This window comes from Pseudophryne corroboree, chromosome 7, assembly GCF_028390025.1.
Source record: "Pseudophryne corroboree isolate aPseCor3 chromosome 7, aPseCor3.hap2, whole genome shotgun sequence".
NCBI lineage: Eukaryota > Metazoa > Chordata > Amphibia > Anura > Myobatrachidae > Pseudophryne > Pseudophryne corroboree.
Genome location: NC_086450.1, coordinates 286,651,499 through 286,673,425, shown reverse-complemented (window position 1 = coordinate 286,673,425; position 21,927 = coordinate 286,651,499). Strand labels below are relative to the sequence as shown.

Here is a 21,927-nt window from a genome sequence, read left to right as displayed (position 1 = left end):
TCTCTCCCTTAAAAGGTGTTAGACCCTTAGACCGGTATTTGAGTGTTTATTATATTGCTAAGTGTTCTCTGAGCGTCACATACGCTCATACAGCTTTTAAACTAACAAGGTTACACTGTGTTGTATTTACACCCTAACACTGCACAAAGGTTTACAGTATAAGTACATTATTCATGGTATAGTTATAAAGGTTTAACTCTGTGAGCGTCAGCGCCGCTTGTGATCTCCTCGTGGTCTCGAGCGTCCGCTACGCTGATAGCGTATCGTTACGGTAATCGGCAGCCTATAGCGTGCTTGCCTCTACGCATTAAGCCGTGAGCGAACGTGCCGCTCGTGCGTCTCGTCCACGGCTAAGCGTCCGCTACGCTAAGTGCGTACCCTTACGGTACCACATACTCCAATAGCGTACTGAGTCTCTTAACCTTTTAGCGTGTTTAATATAGGATATCATTAGGCTTTATCAGCGCCGTAGGCGCGCGCAAAAAACATAGGGGCGTGGCTTCCTGGGGAAGGGGTATGGCCACAAAATAATACCAATTCATATAACGGTGCACAGTAGTCTCCATTATTCAAATTACGCCGCACAGTAGCACCACTACACCAGGTAGCGCCCCTTTTACACCTTATGGCGGACAGATTCCCCTTTTTACACATTACAGCAGACAGCGTCCACCTTTTTACACATTATGGCAGACAGCGTGCCCTTTTTACACATTAAGGCAGACAGCGTGCCCTTTTTACACATTAAGGCAGATAGCGTCCCCCTTTTCACACATTACGGCAGACAGCGTCCCCCTTTTTACACATTACGGCAGACAGCGTCCACCTTTTTACACATTATGGCAGACAGCGTGCCCTTTTTACACATTAAGGCAGACACAGCATGCCCTTTTTACACATTAAGGCAGATAGCGTCCCCCTTTTTACACATTACGGCAGACAGCGTCCCCCTTTTTACACATTACGGCAGACAGCGTCCCCCTTTTTACACATTAAGGCAGGAAAGAAAGAAAGACTTATACTTACTCTCTCCGCTGGCAGTCAGGCTCCTTGGTGTAGCTTCTGTAGAGATCCCGGGCAGGGGAGTAGAAGGAGGAGGGAGGTGGAGGAGGGAGCCGCAGCAGCGCTGTGTAATTGGTGGAGGCGCTGCTGCTGCTGTCCCTGTCCTTCACCATAGGCTGTTCTCCGCCGCTGTGAATGCTTTGATGCGCTTCCCAGCATTCACAGCGGTGAAGGGCAGCCTATGGTGAAACAGAGGGACAGCAGCAGCAGCGCCTCTACCAATTACACAGCGCTGCTGCGGCTCCTCTCCTCGACGGGCAGCTGTCTGCTGCAGGCGGCGGTTGCCTGCAGCACACAGCGGCATGTAATGAGTCAGTTTGACTCATTACATGCTTTGGGCCCCTGGACAGTGGCGGACCCCAGTGCAAGGCACTGCCTGCACTGGCGGTAGTTCCACCACTGCGCCTTCAGTAGTGCAGTGCCAGATACCCATATGCCCCCAGTAGTGTAGTGCCAGATACACTGATGCCCCCAGTAGTGCAGTGCCAGATACACATACACCCCCAATAGTGCAAGATACACATACGCCTCCAGTAGTGCAGTGCCGGATACACAGATGCCCCCAGTAGTGCAGTGCCAGATATCCCCAGTAGTGCCAGATACACAGATGCCCCCAGTAGTGCAGTGCCAGGTATACATATGCCACCAGCAGTGCCCCCAGTAGTGCAGTGCCAGGTACCCCCAGTAGTGCCAGATATACAGATGTCCCCAGTAATGCCCCCAGTAGTGCAGTGCCAGGTACACATATGCCACCAGCAGGGCCCCCAGTAGTGCAGTGCCAGGAACACATATGCCACCAGCAGGGCCCCCAGTAGTGCAGTGCCAGGAACACATATGCCACCAGCAGGGCCCCCAGTAGTGCAGTGCCAGATACCCCCAGTAGTGCCAGATACACAGATGTCCCCAGTAATGCCCCCAGTAGTGCAGTGCCAGGCACACATCCCCCCCCCCCCAGCGGTGCCATATGCACAGGTACTGCCCACACAGTGCCAGATGCCTCCACAGTGCTGCTCACCTCCGCCGACGCATGTGCTCTGCTGCTGCTGCTCCCGCTGCTGGGGCTGGGCGCCGGGGAGGACAGCGCAGTACGAGCCTCTCCTCCCCTCAGTCCGACCTTGATCTTAAATCACCGCCGCCGCCCGGGATCACCTGCCGCTCACGCTACTGGTCCTGGGGCCCAGGGAGGAGAGCGCAGCGCGCGCTTCTCCTCCCCTCAGCCGAACTCTGCGATCAGCTCCTGTGGCTCAGACGGGAGCCGGGGAGGAAAGCACAGCCCCGCCCTCACATAAAAGAGGGCGTGGCTGGCTAATGCTCGGCAGGGCCTACCAGTGGGTTCACCGGCTCCCCGGTGGCCCAGTCCGAGCTTGTCTCCAGGCTTAATACATCTGTCCCATAGTCACCCAAATGTTACTTTTCCTGACTGATTAAACTAACCTAGATATAATCTATTAGTTAGTGCTTCCATGGATTCTTCAATGTAAAGAAATTATTATAAACAATTTTCCACTTTATTTTTCATGCTGTTTGTGAAGTTACATTTTCATTGGCACTTTCCTGAAAAAAACACTTGCTGGGGACGGGTGCAGGCTTCAGGTAGGGATCCAAGTTCACAGACCTTCAGGGCTACTCCATATATTGTAATATTACAGTAGAAGGCTTTTTGTAGAAAAAAACAGCAGTTTTACAGTATTCACGTTTCCCATACTATCACAGGTCAAGTCAATATTTTGGTCCATGCCATGAACCTTTCTCAAGACATCCACATTATTACATTTCAAGCCAGCAAGTGACTCACTCACTCACTCACTCACTCTAACAAGAAAACACAATGACATAATACTAATGAAGCACTTGGAAAATAGCACATACTGTAGATTCACTTACCATTTCTGTCCTGAATTCTGATTATTTTTTTAAATTCACTTGACATGAGACTTTTTGTATATGAAATGGACTCTCGTAATTGAACTCTACAGGCCAAATACCAGTAATGCAGTCACTATGTTCTCACAAACTCTACCAAAGTATGGTACAGGGCCAGGCCAAGTCCCAATACTATACCAAAATTAGTTTAGTGTGTTTAAAATACACATAAAGAAAAATATTTTAGAGTATGTAGAACTTTACAATGATTTACAGTATGAGCATTTCTCACTCACCGACTATGGTAGAGAACCTTCTGGTTGGCTCTTTTCCCGTTACCAACTTGTAGAGTTCTGGGTAGTAAAACTCAAGACTTTCCAAAAAGACAATATAACCCCGTTGTCCTTTTGTTTGTAGAATGTCCAAGAGTCGCCCTGCAGGCAAATAGATATAAAATTCCTGTGCCACATATTATCACTTTTACTTAAATATAAGAATTTATTTTAAAGTAAGACAAATCTAAAGTCAGAAGGTAATTTATAAATAAAGGACCCAGTGCAAAGCAGCATGTTATGCTTACCAAGTACAAAGTAAGACTACGTACCCACTGCAAATGGAAAGTGAGAAAGTACCAGCCAATCAGCTCCTAACTGACATTTTTAAAACACAGCCTGTGACATAGCAGTTAGGACCTGATTGGCTGGCACTTTTTCACTCTCCATTTTATCACTTTCCAAGCGATGATGCATCTAGCCCATAATTGACATATTCCCCGTCAAATTATGACACCGTTGGTCGCTTGAACCCTTATTCTCCAATACCACAATATATATGTGTATATATATGTGTATATATATATATATATATATATATATATATATACACACTGGCTGAATACCCATGCTTTGCTATGGAATCTCAAGTATAATCACAAAGTGATGAAAAGTGCTGGTATTTAAACAACTGTAATACTGCTTTAACTTTTTTTTACATATATCTTGGTCAGGCCGCACCTCCGGGCGGGCCTTCCCTGGATTGATGCTGTCATAAGGCTTGCGCTGAGGAAAATAATCCACCTCCTTCTCTGCCCCATCCCGCCTCTGATGCTGCCCTGCTCAGTGCTGTGAATGCTGGAACGATAGTCCAACCACCGCCCACTGTATGAAATATGTAAGGTTTGCAGGGATAGGTTGACTCTATTCCAAAGAGCCCTAGGTATCCTTGCTTAGTTTCACGCTTTTCATAGGGTTTGTCCTTTGAGGTAAAAAGGTAAAAGATTTTTGCACAACACTTAAGGTCACTGGGAGAGCTGTCGGTACAGATAAGCAGTTGCTGACTATCAAGCTTTCATTTAATCATTGGGGTTCTCAAACTCGGTCCTCAGGACCCCACACAGTACATGTTTTGCAGGTAACCCAGCAGGTGCACAGGTGTATTAATTACTCACTGACACATTTTAAAAGGTCCACAGGTGGAGCTAATTATTTCACTTGCAATTCTGTGAGGATACCTGCAAAACATGCACTGTGTGGGGTCCTGAGGACCGAGTTTGAGAACCTGTGATTTAATGCATTTAAGAGGCAAAATATCTATGTCTCCTTTCCTCCTATTGCTCTCTGAGAGGATCAGCAATGTTTAGTTCAAGTGACAAGTTAACCTCTGATAATTGAGACCTTTTCCTCTCCTGACTGGAAATAGGTTGGTTAAGTACTTAAATCTGAAGCCTATATATATATATATATATATATATATATATATAATAAAGGACTTTTATTGAACACCTATTTACAAGACTGGTGAGTGCCGCTTATCTGCCTACAAAATAAATACAGGTTGAGTATCCCATATCCAAATATTCCAAAATACGGAATATTCCGAAATACGGACTTTTTTGAGTGAGAGTGAGATAGTGAAACCTTTGTTTTTTGATGGCTCAATGTACACAAATTTTGTTTAATACACAAAGTTATTAAAAATATTGTATTAAATGACCTTTAGGCTGTTTGTATAAGGTGTATATGAAACATAAATGAATTGTGTGAATGTAGACACACTTTGTTTAATGCACAAAGTTATAAAAAAATATTGGCTAAAATGACCTTCAGGCGGTGTGTATAAGGTGTATATGAAACATAAATGCATTCTGTGCTTAGATTTAGGTCCCATCACCATGATATCTCATTATGGTATGCAATTATTCCAAAATACGGAAAAATCCGATATCCAAAATACCTCTGGTCCCAAGCATTTTGGATAAGGGATACTCAACCTGTGTATATATATATATATATATATATATATATATATGTGTATATATATATATATATATATATATATATATATATATATATATATATATATCAAAAATACCACTGACTCATCACAAAATCTCCTGAACCATAAGGCTGGACTGCCTTGCCAGTGGCAATTGCAGAGCAGTCCATTATTCAAATAGGGGAACCACACCCAGCGATGTTTGACAGTGTTTAGGGGTTGCAGTTGATGTGGTTCCCCTATTTGAATAATGGACTGCTCTGCAACTGTCACTGGCAAGGAAGTCCAGGAACAGAGCGTTGTGTCCTTCCCCCTCCGCGACATGGTATCGCTGGCCCCATGCATTCTTTATAGCCCCAGCTGGGTGGGCTGTCTTACCTCTCCTCTGTGAGGGGGAAATTCCCAATAATTTGTGGGTGGAATTTTGAAAAATCCCTCCTTAGTGGGTGCCTACATCACAAAAGCAAGCTACTGGCCATATGTTCAGTTATTAGCCCTTACGGTTCAGGAGATGTGATGAGTCAGCGGTATTTGCCTACATACTGTATATATATATATATATATATATATATATATATTGTGTACTGGGGAGATATCAGCGCCACAGATGCAGTATCTTACGTGTAACAACTAGAATGGGAACTCTACATATAGTATACAAAAAACCGCTTATTGCATTTGCACTCCCTATTTTTATCAGGGTGTCAGCTCATTTACCTCAAATAAATATAGGTATTGGTACCGTTACCTATAGAAAATGGTTATGTGGACGAGGGATGAGGTAGTAGCGAGCGACCAATGGTGCTAATAGATTGCTCAAAAGCAGTACGTATAAAATAATATAAATTTATTGTAGTGGAACGTACTATAACAAAATATCGGTTTAAAAAGACATGATTATAAAAACATATTGGTTCATGAACATAGTGTGTATATATGACACATACAAAAGTTCAGTAAAATAGTAAAAAAACGGTATTTTAAAAAATTTTTGGGTAAAAGGAAAAAAGCATGGTGACATAAAAGGTATGTGTAATCTAAAAACCTAAAAGTATCACTCCAAAACAGAAGGTACTAAACAGGTTAAAAAGACACACAGGAATACGTTTTCAAAAACTTTTTTAAAAAATAGAGGAATCAGAAAAATAGCTTAGCTTTGTGGTGAGGTTTAGATCAAGGAATAGCACCCAACGCGTTTCGTCCCTCATGGACTTCATCAAGGGGTGGTGAAAGACTAGAGACAGAGCATATTTATACCTCATGGTTAGGGGAAGTGCTGGTGACATCACTTCCTGTTTGTTAATTGGTGCAATGCTAACGTATATTCAAAATGTCTAAACATACATAAATATCAGAAGGGTATTACAGAGAGGACTGCTATTGGGCTTTATAGTCAAAAAACGAGTCATGCTTGTGCTGATAAACATAATATGCGGGTAGATCCGTTTACTTCCGGTCCGGACTGTATAGGAACATCACATCCGCCCCACGTCCGCCCCGCTTCCGCCCCTCTTCCGGCGGCGTCAAGTTCATTCTGCGCATGCGCCGCTTGAGGCACAATGCGGTGGTGATGTCCATTTTTCTGTCAATGTTAAGAACGGCGGCCATTTTGTTGGTTATCCAAAATGTCATATAGTCAGTCCTGCCGCGGGTGGGCTACGTATGCTGCGGTCTGTGTAGTGATTGGTTCAGGTGCATGCTTGCACTTGTTAGGGATCCGTTCATGGGTATTTGGAGTAACTTGTATACAGGAAAGGCGGCTCCCCGTGGGGTACATGAAAGAAAAATGACCAGTTAGAAATAGTGAGCCAGTTATATAAAAAATTCCATAACTGCAGGTGGATAAAAATATTAGTGAAATACAATGAAATAGTAGTAATGAAATATATTATATAAGTACTAAAATATAATATAACCGGCATAATACACATTAATAGGTCATTTATAGGTTTTACCATCATATGTTTACAACACCCGGTCTTCCAAGTCGGTCTCCCATCCTTGTACTAACCGAGCCCAGCCTTGCTTAGCTTCCAAGATCGGACGGTATTGGGCGTCTCCAGGTTGGTATGATTGTAATAGTAATGTGGAGATATAGGGATAGACCTTTAATGTGAGTATGCGATTGATGACGAAAGGTTTTTAATATTTTTATATTACTTTTAATGGAGATAACTCACTATAAAATATATTAAGGGAGACCTATTATACAAAAATCAAAATATAAGGGTATGGATAGAAAAATTCTGGTTTTTGAGGATTCCTTGTGCAATCATTTCTTACAGCACCTGATCTCCCCTGGTGGTCACCCATCCAGGTACTGGTCAGGCCCAACACTGCTTTGCTTCCAAGATCGGCCGGAATTGGGCGTATCTAGTGTGGTATGGCTGTAACGAGGAAGCAGGAATTTTTCTTTCACTCCCAGGAGTAATATGGGAAGAGTTGGAATGGGGATAGTGCGGAGAATAGGTAGCTTACATCACAGGAAAGGTGCTATTTCGTATCCTTCGTTGAGGCCATCTGGATGTAGAGTATTCAATTCGTAGATCCAGTACATTTCTCTCCTGGAGAGGAGGTTGGAAAGGTCACCTCCTCTTTCTCCCAACGATACCAATTCAATGCCTCTAAAAGTTAATGTCTCTGGATCCGAGTTGTGGTATTGGTGGAAATGTCTTGATACTGCGTGTGTGAGGACTTTGTTCTTTATATTCCTAACATGTTCTTGGATACGAAGTTTCAGGATTCTTTTGGTTTTGCCAATGTACTTCAGGCCACACGGGCATTCCAGGAGATAGATTACAGATGATGTGTTACAGTTGACGAACTGTTTAATTCGATATTCCTTCTTGGTATCGGTGTTCTTAAAGGTTTTCCTGTTATGGTGAAGATATTTGCAAATGTTGCACTTTCCACACTTAAAACTGCCCACACATTTCGGCATCGGATTCTTATTTTCGGGGTTTCTTAGCATGCTGGGTGCCACCAAATCTTTCAAGCTTTGTGATTTTCGGAATACTCCGCACTATCCCCATTCCAACTCTTCCCATATTACTCCTGGGAGTGAAAGAAAAATTCCTGCTTCCTCGTTACAGCCATACCACACTAGATACGCCCAATTCCGGCCGATCTTGGAAGCAAAGCAGTGTTGGGCCTGACCAGTACCTGGATGGGTGACCACCAGGGGAGATCAGGTGCTGTAAGAAATGATTGCACAAGGAATCCTCAAAAACCAGAATTTTTCTATCCATACCCTTATATTTTGATTTTTGTATTATAGGTCTCCCTTAATATATTTTATAGTGAGTTATCTCCATTAAAAGTAATATAAAAATATTAAAAACCTTTCGTCATCAATCGCATACTCACATTAAAGGTCTATCCCTATATCTCCACATTACTATTACAATCATACCAACCTGGAGACGCCCAATACCGTCCGATCTTGGAAGCTAAGCAAGGCTGGGCTCGGTTAGTACAAGGATGGGAGACCGACTTGGAAGACCGGGTGTTGTAAACATATGATGGTAAAACCTATTAATGTGTATTATGCCGGTTATATTATATTTTAGTACTTATATAATATATTTCATTACTACTATTTCATTGTATTTCACTAATATTTTTATCCACCTGCAGTTATGGAATTTTTTATATAACTGGCTCACTATTTCTAACTGGTCATTTTTCTTTCATGTACCCCACGGGGAGCCGCCTTTCCTGTATACAAGTTACTCCAAATACCCATGAACGGATCCCTAACAAGTGCAAGCATGCACCTGAACCAATCACTACACAGACCGCAGCATACGTAGCCCACCCGCGGCAGGACTGTGACTATATGACATTTTGGATAACCAACAAAATGGCCGCCGTTCTTAACATTGACAGAAAAATGGACATCACCACCGCATTGTGCCTCAAGCGGCGCATGCGCAGAATGAACTTGACGCCGCCGGAAGTGGGGCGGAAGCGGGGCGGACGTGGGGCGGATGTGATGTTCCTATACAGTCCGGACCGGAAGTAAACGGATCTACCCGCATATTATGTTTATCAGCACAAGCATGACTCGTTTTTTGACTATAAAGCCCAATAGCAGTCCTCTCTGTAATACCCTTCTGATATTTATGTATGTTTAGACATTTTGAATATACGTTAGCATTGCACCAATTAACAAACAGGAAGTGATGTCACCAGCACTTCCCCTAACCATGAGGTATAAATATGCTCTGTCTCTAGTCTTTCACCACCCCTTGATGAAGTCCATGAGGGACGAAACGCGTTGGGTGCTATTCCTTGATCTAAACCTCACCACAAAGCTAAGCTATTTTTCTGATTCCTCTATTTTTTAAAAAAGTTTTTGAAAACGTATTCCTGTGTGTCTTTTTAACCTGTTTAGTACCTTCTGTTTTGGAGTGATACTTTTAGGTTTTTAGATTACACATACCTTTTATGTCACCATGCTTTTTTCCTTTTACCCAAAAAATTTTTAAAATACCGTTTTTTTACTATTTTACTGAACTTTTGTATGTGTCATATATACACACTATGTTCATGAACCAATATGTTTTTATAATCATGTCTTTTTAAACCGATATTTTGTTATAGTACGTTCCACTACAATAAATTTATATTATTTTATACGTACTGCTTTTGAGCAATCTATTAGCACCATTGGTCGCTCGCTACTACCTCATCCCTCGTCCACATATATATATATATATATATATATATATATATATATATAGAGAGAGAGAGAGAGAAAGAGAGAGAGAGAGAGAGAGAGAGAGAAAATAGGATTTTGGTACTTACCAGGTAATTCCTTTTCTTTGAATCCATAGGGGGCACTGGAGTACTCTTGGGATATGGACGGCTTCCGCAGGAACAAGGCACTGAATATTTAAATTTAGAACTCTCCTCCCCTCCATATCCCAGAGTACCTCAGTGTTTTTAACTGAGCCGAACAGGAGCTATAGAGCGGTTGACAATGGAGAATTACATATAACATAACGGACAACAATAAAGTTGACACATAACGTGACTGACAACTAAACAGTTGGCACTATAACCGATAGAACTTGAAACTTTGAACCAGTCGGTGAGAATGTGTTACCATAAGATCCCCTGAACTTACCACAAACCAGGTAAAACTGCTCTGGGTGGGCGTCCAGTGCCCCCTATGGATTCAAAGAAAAGGATTTACCTGGTAAGTACCAAAATCCTGTTTTCTTTTTCATCCACTAGGGTTCACTGGAGTACTCTTGGGACGTACCAAAGCTTCCCCCGTGGGCGGGAGAGCAGTTTGGCACCTGTAACACTAGGCGGCCAAAGCTAGATGCTGATGCCGCAAACGTATCAAACTTGTAAAAGCGCACAAACGTGTGCACTGATGACCACGTAGCCGCACGGCAAAGCTGCGTCGTAGAAGCCCCACGACCAGCTGCCCACGGAGTTCCCACAGAACGTGTGGAATGAGCTGTTACTGATGTAGGCGGCTGTAACCTAGCATGAAGGTAAGCCTGACGAATGGTCAGTTTAATCCATCTGGATAAGGTCTGCTTAGAAGCTGGCCAACCCATCTTGGCAGCATCATAGAGAACAAACAACGTATCCGTCTTACGAACTGTAGACGTTCGGGATACATAAACGCGTATTGAGCGTACCACATCCAAGGTTCCAGAATTTCCTGTCAACACAGGAACTACTATTGGTTGATTGATGTGAAAAGATGACACTACCTTTGGTAAGAAAGCGGGATTCGTCCGAAGTTCCGCTCTGTCATCATGAAACACCAATGCGGTGGCTTGCATGACAAGGCACCCAAATCTGAAACACTCCTTGCCGAAGCTAAGGCTAGTAGAAAAATTGTTTTCCAAGTGAGAAACTTAATATCTACTTGTTGTAAGGGTTCAAAATATAAAGACTGTAAGAAATCTAAAACCAGATTCAAGTCCCATGGCGCTGTAGGTGGAATGAATGGAGGCTGTACTCTGAGGACACCTTGCAGAAGTGTACAGACGGCAATAGAGCCAATCGTCTTTGAAAGTAAATTGACAAAGCAGATACCTGCACCTTTAGTGTAGATAAACGCAGTCCTCCATCTAACCCCGTCTGTAGAAATAACAAAAGACGGGATAACTTGAAAGATGATGTCGGAAACTTCCGATCTTCACACCAACCTATATAGGCACGCCAAATTCTGTAATAATGAGCCGCCGTAACTGGCTTCCTAGCACGTAACATGGTTGGTATAACCGTTTCTGGAATGCCCTCTCTTCTTAAGAGGGCGGTCTCAACAGCCACCCCGTCAAACGCAGCCGCGCTAAATCGGGGTAAAGGAACGGACCCTGTTGTAACAGGTCCGGACGTAGTGGGAGCGGCCAAGGATAGTCTGCGAGTAGTCCGCGGAGATCCGAGAACCAAGCTCTCTGAGGCCAATGAGGCGCCACTAGTATGACTGTGGCGGACTCTCTTTTGATCCGTTTTAGCAACAGAGGGAGCAGCGGAAACGGTGGAAACAGGTACACGAGGCTGTATGGCCACGCGATGGTCAGAGTATCCATTGCCACTGCCTTTGGATCTCGCGTTCTGGACACATACTGGGGCGTTTGGTGATTGTGACGAGATGCCATCAGGTCCACTTGAGGGTAACCCCACCTCTGGACCAACATGTGAAACACTTCTGGATTTAATGCCCATTCTCCTGGATGAAAATCCCGACGTCTGAGATAATCCGCCTCCCAGTTGTCCACTCCCAGAATGAACACTGCCGACAATATCACTTGGTGATGCTCGGCCCAATTGAGGATTCGAGCTACTTCCCGCACTGCCTCCTTGTTTGTTGATGTATGCGACCGCCGTCGCATTGTCTGACTGCACCTGGACAGTCTGAGACCGAAGCATGTGCACTGCTTGTCGTAGTGCATTGTAAATTGCCCGGAGTTCCAGGACATTTATAGACAGCAATCTTTCGTGATCCGCCCAGAGACCCTGGAGCTGACAATTTTGAACTACAGCTCCCCAACCTCTGAGACTCGCGTCCGTCGTTAGAATTATCCAATTCCAGGTGCCGAACCGTTTCCCTGCGGTTAGATTGTGTACTTTGAGCCACCAGAGTAGAGACACTCTGGCCCGTGGCGAATACCTCACCCTGTGGTGAATCTGCAGATGCGAGCCCGACCACTATGCGAGCACATCCAGTTGAAAAGGACGTGAGTGAAATCTCCCGAACTGAAGCGCTTCGAAAGCCGCCACCATTGTGCCTAAGAGGCGAATGCACAAATGTACCGAGACTGTGCGTGGCTTGAGCACTAATTGTACCAGATGACGAATGACCTGTACTTTCTGTTCTGGTAGGTAAATTCTTTGATTTACCGTATCGAGAATCATACCTAGGAATTGAAGTCGTTGAGACGGATCAGATGTGATTTCTTGAAGTTGACAATCCAACCGTGCTGAACCAGTACATTGTACGTTAGCAACGCATGTTGGAGGAGCATCTGTTGAGACGGAGCTTTGATGAGCAAATCGTCCAAGTACGGAACTATTAACACTCCCAGGGATCTGAGATGAGCTATCATCAGAGACATCACCTTGGTGAATACCCGAGGCGCTGACGAGAGGCCAAACGGTAGAGCCTGAAACTGGTAATGGTTCTGGCGTATTGCAAACCGCAAGAACCTCTGATGAGGTGGCCAAATCGGAATGTGTAAGTACGCATCCTTGAGATCCAGTGCAATCATGAATTCCTGTGGCTCTAAACCTGCAATTGCTGACCGCAGAGATTCCATCTTGAATCTGTAGTCAGTGACGTACTGATTGAGACCCTTTAAGTTCAATATTGGCCTGACCGAGCCATCCGGCTTTGGTACCACAAACAGACTGGAATAATAACCCTGACCTTGTTGGTGTACAGGGACCGGAATCAAAACTACTGAATCCAGCAGAGACTGAATGGCAATTTGCAGAACCGCCCTCTTGTCGTCCGACACAGGCAGTCCTGTCTTGAAAAACCGCAGTGGCGGGAGACAGTCGAACTCTATTTTGTAACCTTTTAACACTAAATTGCGGATCCACCCATCTGTGGACGTCTGGAACCACGCCAAATGGAACGTCTGAAGGCGTGCTCCCACAATTGGAGATACAAGATGGGCTGGGAGCCCGTCATGCCACTGGCTTGTCTGTGACCTTAGCATCCTGACAACTGGTGTTGGTTTGTTGGAAACCACGTCCTCGACCTCATCTACCAGGCGTGGCTGTTCCTATGCCACGCCCGCGAAAGGGCTGAGGTCTAAAGGATTTGAACGCAGGTCCAGAGTATCTCCGTCTAGGTACCGTTGGAGGCAATGGTAAGAAAACAGACTTTCCTCCCGTGGCCTCAGAAATCCATTTGTCCAATTCAGGACCAAACAACTTCTCGCCACCGTAAGGTAACGCCTCTATATCTCTTTTGACCTCCGCTTGCCAAGAACGCAGCCAGAGTGCTCGTCGTGCTGTAACTAGCGACGATGAAAGGCGAGAAGTGAGCTGACAGACGTCAGTAGAAGCTGTACATAGATAATCAGCAGCTTCCCAGATTTGATCAGCGAGAAGTATAAGGTGATCGTCACGTAGGGCAGACTTGAGTTCTGTTATCCATACCATTAGCGCCTTAGTTACCCAAATGCCAACCAACCCAGGTCTGAGCAACACTCCTGCTGCTATATACATGGACTTTAGCATAGCTTCTATTTTACGGTCCGAAGGGTCTTTAAGCGTAGTAGCAGTTGGTACTGGTATGGTTAATTTCTTTGTAAGTTTAGACACAGACGAATCCACCAATGGCGGACTCTCCCATGTAGCTGTCACAGGATCTGGAAACGGGTAACTAGACTTAAATCTGCGAGGTATAGAAAAACGTTTATCCGGATTCTTTCGTGTTTCTAGTAACATCTTATTAAGAGATTCCGAAACAGGAAAACACATTGGAGTTCTCTGTCGTTTAGTAAAGACGACTTCATCATTTGTCAGAGGCTCCTCAGTTTCTGTAAACTTCAGAGACTGACGCACCGCTCTGATGAGATTATCAATGCCCGGGCTGTCAAAATCATCACTATCTGACTGCTGGTCTACTTCGCCCTCCTCACCCTCATCTTGCGCAATGAGGTCTGGCATAGAATCGTCAGAATGCAACATAGCAGAAACTGGTAAATCATAAGACAAATTAAATTTATCCCTACTACCCAAAATGGACTTGAACTTTGTCACAACTGAGGGCCTGAGCTGACGGGAGGCAGCCTCAGTTGTAGGGGCTGAGATGTACCGGAACCTGGGAGGTTGTATCAGACCCCTGGACATGTAAGTAACATGAAGAAGAACCGCCCGAAGGCGTGACCACGACAACTTGAATAAAAGTCAATGATGTTTTTTTATGACAAACTCCATGCATCACAGTAGCAGTAAAAGAAACATAAAATCAGCAGAGAAATAATACAGTTCCTGGGTACTACAGGGTGGCAGGGGCCACAGAGCTCTGGTAGTATGAGACAGTTCTTATTATCTGCGAGTTGGAAAGTCCTTACCAGGCCTGACTGTAGCAATGAAGAAAGCCCAGGATCGTACCAGCTGGTGTTCCAGGGAAAGCTGGACTGCTGTAAATAAAATAGCTGCTGTGGGTTCTGGTTGGAACCAGACAGATGTTGGCACGGAGTGGATACTGGCTGGAATCAGTTAAATAATAAATGAAGCTTGAGAGCGATGCAATATGAATGAAATGTAGAGTTTGAGAGCGGAGAAATAATAATACCGGTGGAGAGTGGTAAACTGTAGAAAGGACACCGGCCCTTTAAGAGAAGCTGTACTCTGCTGGAAGCTGGGCTGGAAGCAGGTAATGTTGTAGCTGGAAACAGATGAATCCACAATGGATCGGAGAGTCAGGCTACACCGCAGGTGGAATGCTGGTGCGGGTCTCTATGGTGGAAGTCTTGAGACAGGAGCTGGAACCTGGAAGACAATCACAGGAGAGAGACAAACAGGAACTAGGTTTGACAACCAAAGCACTGACGCCTTCCTTGCTCAGGCACAGTGTATTTATACCTGCAGCAAGGAAGGGATTGGCTAGGCAATTATGCAGATTATCAATACTGAGAACAGATTGGTGGAAATGATCAGCTGACAGAATCCAAGATGGCTGCGCCCATGCAGACACTTGGAGGGAAGTTTGGTTTGTAATCCATGTGGTAATGAAAACAGTAATGGCGGCGCCGGCCACCGGAGACAGGAGGCGCCAAGCTGACAGGTGCACATCCAACCACGCGGACACAGCGGAGGCCGCGGCTGACGTAATCGCCACTCAGACACTCTGCATGCAGAAGCTCAGGGACGGCGGCGGAGGCCGCGGGAGACGCCATGCCAGGTGTAATATGGCGTTTACTGTGACAGCGTCTCAGAGTGACAGGAGAGGATACAGGAATGTAAACATCAGGATAACAGATGGGATCCGGTCCTGGAGCGCTGAGCCAGCCTTAGGAGGCATCTGATGGGTAAGAAATGGCGTCCAGATACCCGGATCGTGACAAACTTTTGGTAAGGCTGAGACCAATCCGGTAGTTCTAGCGGTCTCACCCTAGACTCAGATCTTGCCGCTTCCCACTCTTGTCGAGCGGCGGCCAATTCTGATTGCAATCCAGCCAGGACATCTGCTAGCATAGCCCATGGAGGGTCCGGGGATGAAACCGGCTTTGAAACTGGTGCCGAACTTGTATTCGTAGCTGAATCCACAAAACATACTGTACATGTGGTAGATCCATCCGGTAACACACTCTTACAGACATGGCAGGGAAACTGCTTTTTTGTTTTTGCTGGTGCCTTACTCATTATGCAGACAGACAACACAATATACAAAGACAGACAACTTGCACGACTCAGTAAAATAGTACTAAGGTGTCTCTATATATATATATATCTGGCCAAGTGCAGTGCACGCCAGTACTATATGAAATCTGATCCCAAATTCCCACTAACACCCCTGCGCCTCCGGTGGAGTAGAGATGTAGGACAGGAACGTTCCGGAATCACAACAGGAAGAAACAGGAAGCATGGTTAAAATGGCCACCATGCCATGCTTACAGTTAAAACATAGTGCAGGTTATAACTTGCAAATCAGATATATACCCTGGGAATAATCCTGTTAAAAAAGGCTTAATAGCCTATCTATCTAATAACCCATGCAGCGTTCGTACTGCTGCTGCTATGGGCACACTTTTCCCCCCTTGTGTGCTCCCCTCCCCCCCCCGTGCTCCGTGTACCGCTGTCTATCCATGGATTCCGGGGAGCTGAGGTAGAGGGAGGCGGGGAGCGGGTAGCGGGAGCCGGGGAGCGCGCTGCATAGAGCCGTGTGCGGCTATGTGTGGCAAATGCGGCCGGCGCGGCTCTGTGAGCAGCGGGAGACGGCACATAGTGGTGGTGACCTGGTAGCGGCGGCGGGCGCTCACATAGCGGCGGTGACCTGCGGCGGTGTCCTGGTAGTGGCGGCGGGTGGCTCGGCGCTTCACAAGTGTCCCCACACAGCGGGGCGGCAGTGTGAGCTGACCGCCCCGTCCCCAACATACCTGGATGCCTGTGGTGAGGGGCTATGACGGGGCTTCTTCTGTAAGCTCCGTCCAGCCTTTCCTGCAGGTAGTCCTGCACTTGGCTGTGAGGGAGCTCTTTTTAGAGAGGCCCGACACGCCACAGCTGCTTGTAGCAGCTTCCACTATCCCGGACCCACGCCTATTGGAAGGGGGGAAGGGATGTGGAAAATGTTGATAAAAAAGAAAAAGCAAAAATAAAAATATATTCAAAAGAAGTGTGGATAAGCTCCACACAAGCCTTGTTGCTACTATGAGCACAGAAAAAACACTGAGGTACTCTGGGATATGGAGGGGAGGGGAGTTCTAAATTTAAATATTCAGTGCCTTGTTCCTGCGGAAGCCGTCCATATCCCAAGAGTACTCCAGTGACCCCTAGTGGATGAAAAAGAAAGAGAGTTCATAGGTAGAATGCAACATTCATAACACTTTTGTTACTTATTTTCAATGGTGCAAGATTCATAATACATTTTTAGTCACTTACCCATCTAAGGCGTAGGTTGGAGAATCAGTACATGACAGGTTTAGTTGAAAAAAAAATCTTGTTTTTATTGAAGTAAATAAGTTTGACTTAAGGGGAGATGTACTAAGCAGTGAAAAGAGTGGAGAAGTAAGCCAGTGGAGAAGTTGCCTATGGCAACCAATCAGCATTAAAGTAACATTTATAGTTTGCATACTTTAAAATTATACAGAGCAGCTGATTGGTTGCCATGGGCAACTTTTCCTTGGCTCACTTCTTTACTCTTTTCACTGCTTAGTACATCGAGGAATATTTATCACAATCTACAAAAAAAATTGCGGTTGTGATGTGAAATATTAGTCTGGATTCACAATACAGTATTTGAATATATCGCAAGAACATATTGAAAATATGATGTAGGGACAAAGTTTGCAGACCCTGTGAATCCAGTCCAGTTTAGTCAGTGATCTGGTGTGTTCTGTGATCAATTCGGTCAGCTGACTGCTGTGCTCTCTCTCTGTGAAGCCAGTCATCTGACCTGTGCTGTAAACTGAGATGCCAGTCGGGACTTTCACTGCATCTCTGTTGACAGCACATATCAGATGACGTGGACACCTCAAGAGGGAAAATGGTTGTCGGTATGCTGTCGGTATGGTGAGCGCCGGGATTCCAACAGCCGTCATATCAAATGCCTCCCAGCCAAAGCCTACTCCGGGCTTTGCTCTGCCAGTCAGCATGCAGGAAGAGCAGAGAAGGTGTAGGGGAAATGGGGGCGGAAATCTTCAGATGGCGTTATTATCTGATGGCATGTGGGGAAACTAGGGGGCATGAGGGGAGGTCTAAGGGGCATCTGGCCCATGTCAGTACTGTGTTGGCATATCAACATAACTGGGGCTCCATGCTACACATCTGCATGCACCGGATTGTTGGTGGTGGGGTTCCCTGTATTTCATTTATACTGGACCTCATAATTTTTAATGGCAGTCCTGCTTACAGTGAACATTGAACCAAATACTCTGATTTTTTTGTATTTAGATCTACTGAGTATTTCATGCGCACTGTCTAGTAAAGCGTACCTGATCGGGTGGTTCTAGATAAAAACAGCAACGAGTTGAGAACTTCTTCCTCATCCTGCTCATCGATGACCTTACACTGTCGCAAGTAAGGTGTCAACTTTGCAGGATTAATGTACCGGCTAAGCATATTCCGATTGGATTCAATGTTTTCCCATAATTCATTTTCATTTTTTAAGATGTCAACTTCAATCTCCATTTTGTATTATTCTATAGACAACAATATAAACAAAATTATTAACATCATCAACAGGGAGAATAAAAATGTTGAAATAATTAGAATATCATGTTACAATATAGCCATGCACATGAAACTGTCCTTAGAAATCCTGGAAATGTAATGATCAATGAAATCAATAAACATAATGAAACCATAATGAACAACTGTGCAGTATATATATCACTAAGATTATTATATTTAACAAAACAATATATACAGTACAATGGGATTTAAAAGATACATTACAATACACAACATAACCTGTGGTTGCCAGGCTTGCAGAAACCTACAAATTAAAAGGATATAATAGAGTAACACAAAAGGTAGAACAAAGGGGGTCATTCCGACCTGATCGCACACTGACGTTTTTCGCAGCGCAGCGATCAGGTCACTACTGCGCATGCGTATGCAGCGCAATGCGCAGGCGCGTTGTATGGGTACAAAGCGGATCGTTGCTGGGTGATGGATTTAACGAAGAATCCATTCGCACAGCCGATCGCAAGGAGATTGACAGGAAGAAGGCGTTTATGGGTGTCAACAAACCATTTTCAGGGAGTGGTTGGGAAAAAGCAGGCATGTCCAAGCGTTTGCAGCAGGGTGTCTGACGTCAATTCCTGGACTGGACAGGCTGAAGTGATCGCAGCGGCTGAGTAAGTTCAGACCTACTCAGAAACTGCACAAACTATTTTTGTAGTGCTCGGCTGCACAAGCGTTTGCACACTTGCAAAGCTAAAATGCACTCCCCAGCAGGTGGCGAGTATGCGTTTGCACGACTGCAAAAAGTAACTAGCGAGCGATCAACTCGGAATGACTCCCTAAATGTTGAGAACTATGGATAAGCCACATATGAATGCATAGGGCACTGACAGGCAACCTGACAACACAGGGTGATGCTATTTTCTACAACAACAGACAATATTCTAAATTGTGAACAGTACTGGTCAGGCCCTGTTATGAAAGAGGTGTTTTAGCTCTGCTGTGAATACCCACACCATCTTGGGTAATTGTGGATGCCTCCTTGGCAGACTTAGAGGGAGATGTACTAAGCAGTGATAAGAGTGGAGAACTGACCAGTGGAGAAGTTGCCCATGAAAACCAATAAGCATTGAAGTAACATTTATAATTTGCATACTATAAAATTATACTAAGCAGCTGACTGGATGCCATGGGCAACTTCTCCACTGGCTCATTTCTCCATTCTTATCACTGCTTAGTACATCTCCTCCAAGTCTGTCCCTGACACAACCCCCACCTCCCCTCAGAGTACCTGTCTAAGGGATGTATTACAAAGAGTGTAGTGTGAGCAATAGGTGGAAAAAGGAAAAATTTGAAAAATAGAAGTTGTCAAACATGCCAGGCTTCCCTATAAAGTTGTGGAACTCATCATGCTTTATGTAAAACCCCACTGGTACTAGGTATGCAAAACTGCAGTCACTGTGTATAGTGCATCACACTTACTCTGCCCCGGCTGGTCATGGGTTCAGGCACAGATACCAGAGGGTCCCCTAAATAATCAGGTGTTTAATTACAGTTTCATTTTGGGAGTGGACTACAGGTGTTGGTGCAGCGCAGAAAGAATTGGGCACCAGGCCATCTCATAAAACAGCATAAAGTATATTTAACATAAAGCAGGGATATAGCAGGGATAACTTCTGAACACTCTCCTCCAGCACAAAGCTTAATGGTTACATTCGATCCCACATCAGGGCACCTCCTCCAGCACATCACTTAATTGCAGCGGCATGAATATGGCGAACAGCATTATGTACCAGAGCATTCGTTGACCAGTAGTGCTACACATACCAGGTTACCGTCTCTCTCTCTGTCATAGCGAGGACTCTTGTCCATGCGGGGCTTCTAATCATGCCACATGGCTTTCAGACCACTCACCCAGATACATCCTCTCCCGAGACTCACACCTGTAGCACACTCTTCTCCTGGCATCACCCTTTCACTGGATTCTGAGTACTGCTGCGCTCACACTGCGGTCTCTCCCTCTGCAGGTGCCTTGCTGCATCTGGCATCTCTCCCCACATACACATATGAGGAGCCCTCACTGGGGCTACATCTTTCCAGCTCACACACCACGCTTCTCTCCTAGCTAACACATGTGCTTCTCCTAGCTAACACTCCAGGCTTCTGGGCTGCAAAGACCATGCTGCTGCCTCATGACAGCCTTTTGTAACCTTTTATTCCCGGGGAGACATTCCATCTGGGATTTCCCACCCTGAGCTGCAAATTGGTGAGCCCTGCCTTTGCTTTTTGCAGGCTGATCTGTCTTGCTGTGAGCTGCGCTGTTAACCCCTTCTGTGCTGCAAGCTGTAGGCTGCTGGCTCAGTTCTATGCAGCTCCAGCAACCCTTTTACTTTTATTACACAGTTATGCTGGCACCTGTAGTGCCACAGTTGCTTTGTGCTTGCAGGCCCTTGCAGTTCCAGGGTATTACATTTACACATTAGTAAAGGAGGAGAACAAATAAAGGGCAGCTCCTAGTATCAAAATATTTCATAATCTTGGGAAGCAGAGCTCACATCATTTATAAATTAAAAATCAAAACACCCATAAAAAAGTATGGCTTCCGCAAGCCATAAAACTGCTTTTGCCACATAGCCCCATGTCCTGTTCATTTTGTTGCTTTATAACTTTAAATTATGGAAAAATAAGAAATGTGACTTACAGTATAGACTTAGGAGACTCAGCTCTGGGAAAATAGTAAAGTCTGGTCACATTAATGAATGGCAGAGGTGTATCTAGGAAACCAGGCGCCCCTGGCAAAGTAAGGTACTGGCTCCCACCCCCCCACCCCCCACATATTTGAAATAGGGAAGGTGCATGTGCAAAAAAGGGGCATGTGGGAAAAGGGCATGACCACACAATAGTACTCCCAATTCAAATCACGTTACACAGTAGTACCCCTTATACACATTATGTCACACACTAGTGCACCTTACACATCATGCCCACACAGTAATCCTTGTCACACTGTGGAGAAATCAGCAGTGCCTGGCGCGGCCATGGAGGGGCACTGCCCAGCGATGCCATACGCAGTCAGGGGGTATAATCAAATATTATTGGCACTACCTAGTAGTGGTGATGTAGTGATATATTAAGAAAAGCATTCTAGTAGTTTATTTTGAGTTTTTTCACTATGGTGCATTGTGGTGTCGAACACCGACGCCAGCTCTTGGCTGCTGTGTGACCCACCAGCCCAAGCACTGCCACTACTAAGTGATTCCACTCCCTGGCCAAGGGTGTCACCACTAGGCAGCGACCCTCCTCGGCCAATACACCTGGCAAGTGCCATCCTGGCCAATGGGTAGATAACCTCCTGTCCCAGCACATAGAAGTAGTCCCCACCCCCTCCCAGCACAT

General features: G+C 45.1%; 1 protein-coding gene, 1 long non-coding RNA gene and 4 pseudogenes across 5 annotated transcripts in view; 3 read left to right on the top strand and 3 right to left on the bottom strand.

Annotated features, from left to right (window-relative positions):
* Positions 1-21,927, bottom strand: part of CARD11 (caspase recruitment domain family member 11) — a 220,382-nt gene that overhangs the window by 133,792 nt on the left and 64,663 nt on the right. For all 4 annotated transcript variants that reach the window (XM_063934192.1, XM_063934193.1, XM_063934190.1 and 1 more), the window contains exons 2-3: positions 18,339-18,545; positions 3,222-3,359 (exon numbers count right to left, since the gene is read on the bottom strand). In XM_063934192.1, coding sequence (XP_063790262.1) covers positions 3,222-3,359; positions 18,339-18,534 — 334 coding nt within the window. In that variant the 5' untranslated portion in view covers positions 18,535-18,545. The remainder of the gene's footprint in view (positions 1-3,221; positions 3,360-18,338; positions 18,546-21,927) is intronic.
* Positions 1-21,927, top strand: part of LOC134945118 (uncharacterized) — a 70,316-nt gene that overhangs the window by 10,071 nt on the left and 38,318 nt on the right. The window lies entirely within an intron of this gene.
* Positions 7,162-7,280, bottom strand: LOC134945956 (5S ribosomal RNA; annotated as a pseudogene).
* On the bottom strand, positions 7,476-7,594 carry LOC134947033 (5S ribosomal RNA; annotated as a pseudogene).
* Positions 8,284-8,402, top strand: LOC134947031 (5S ribosomal RNA; annotated as a pseudogene).
* LOC134945955 (5S ribosomal RNA) lies at positions 8,598-8,716 on the top strand (annotated as a pseudogene).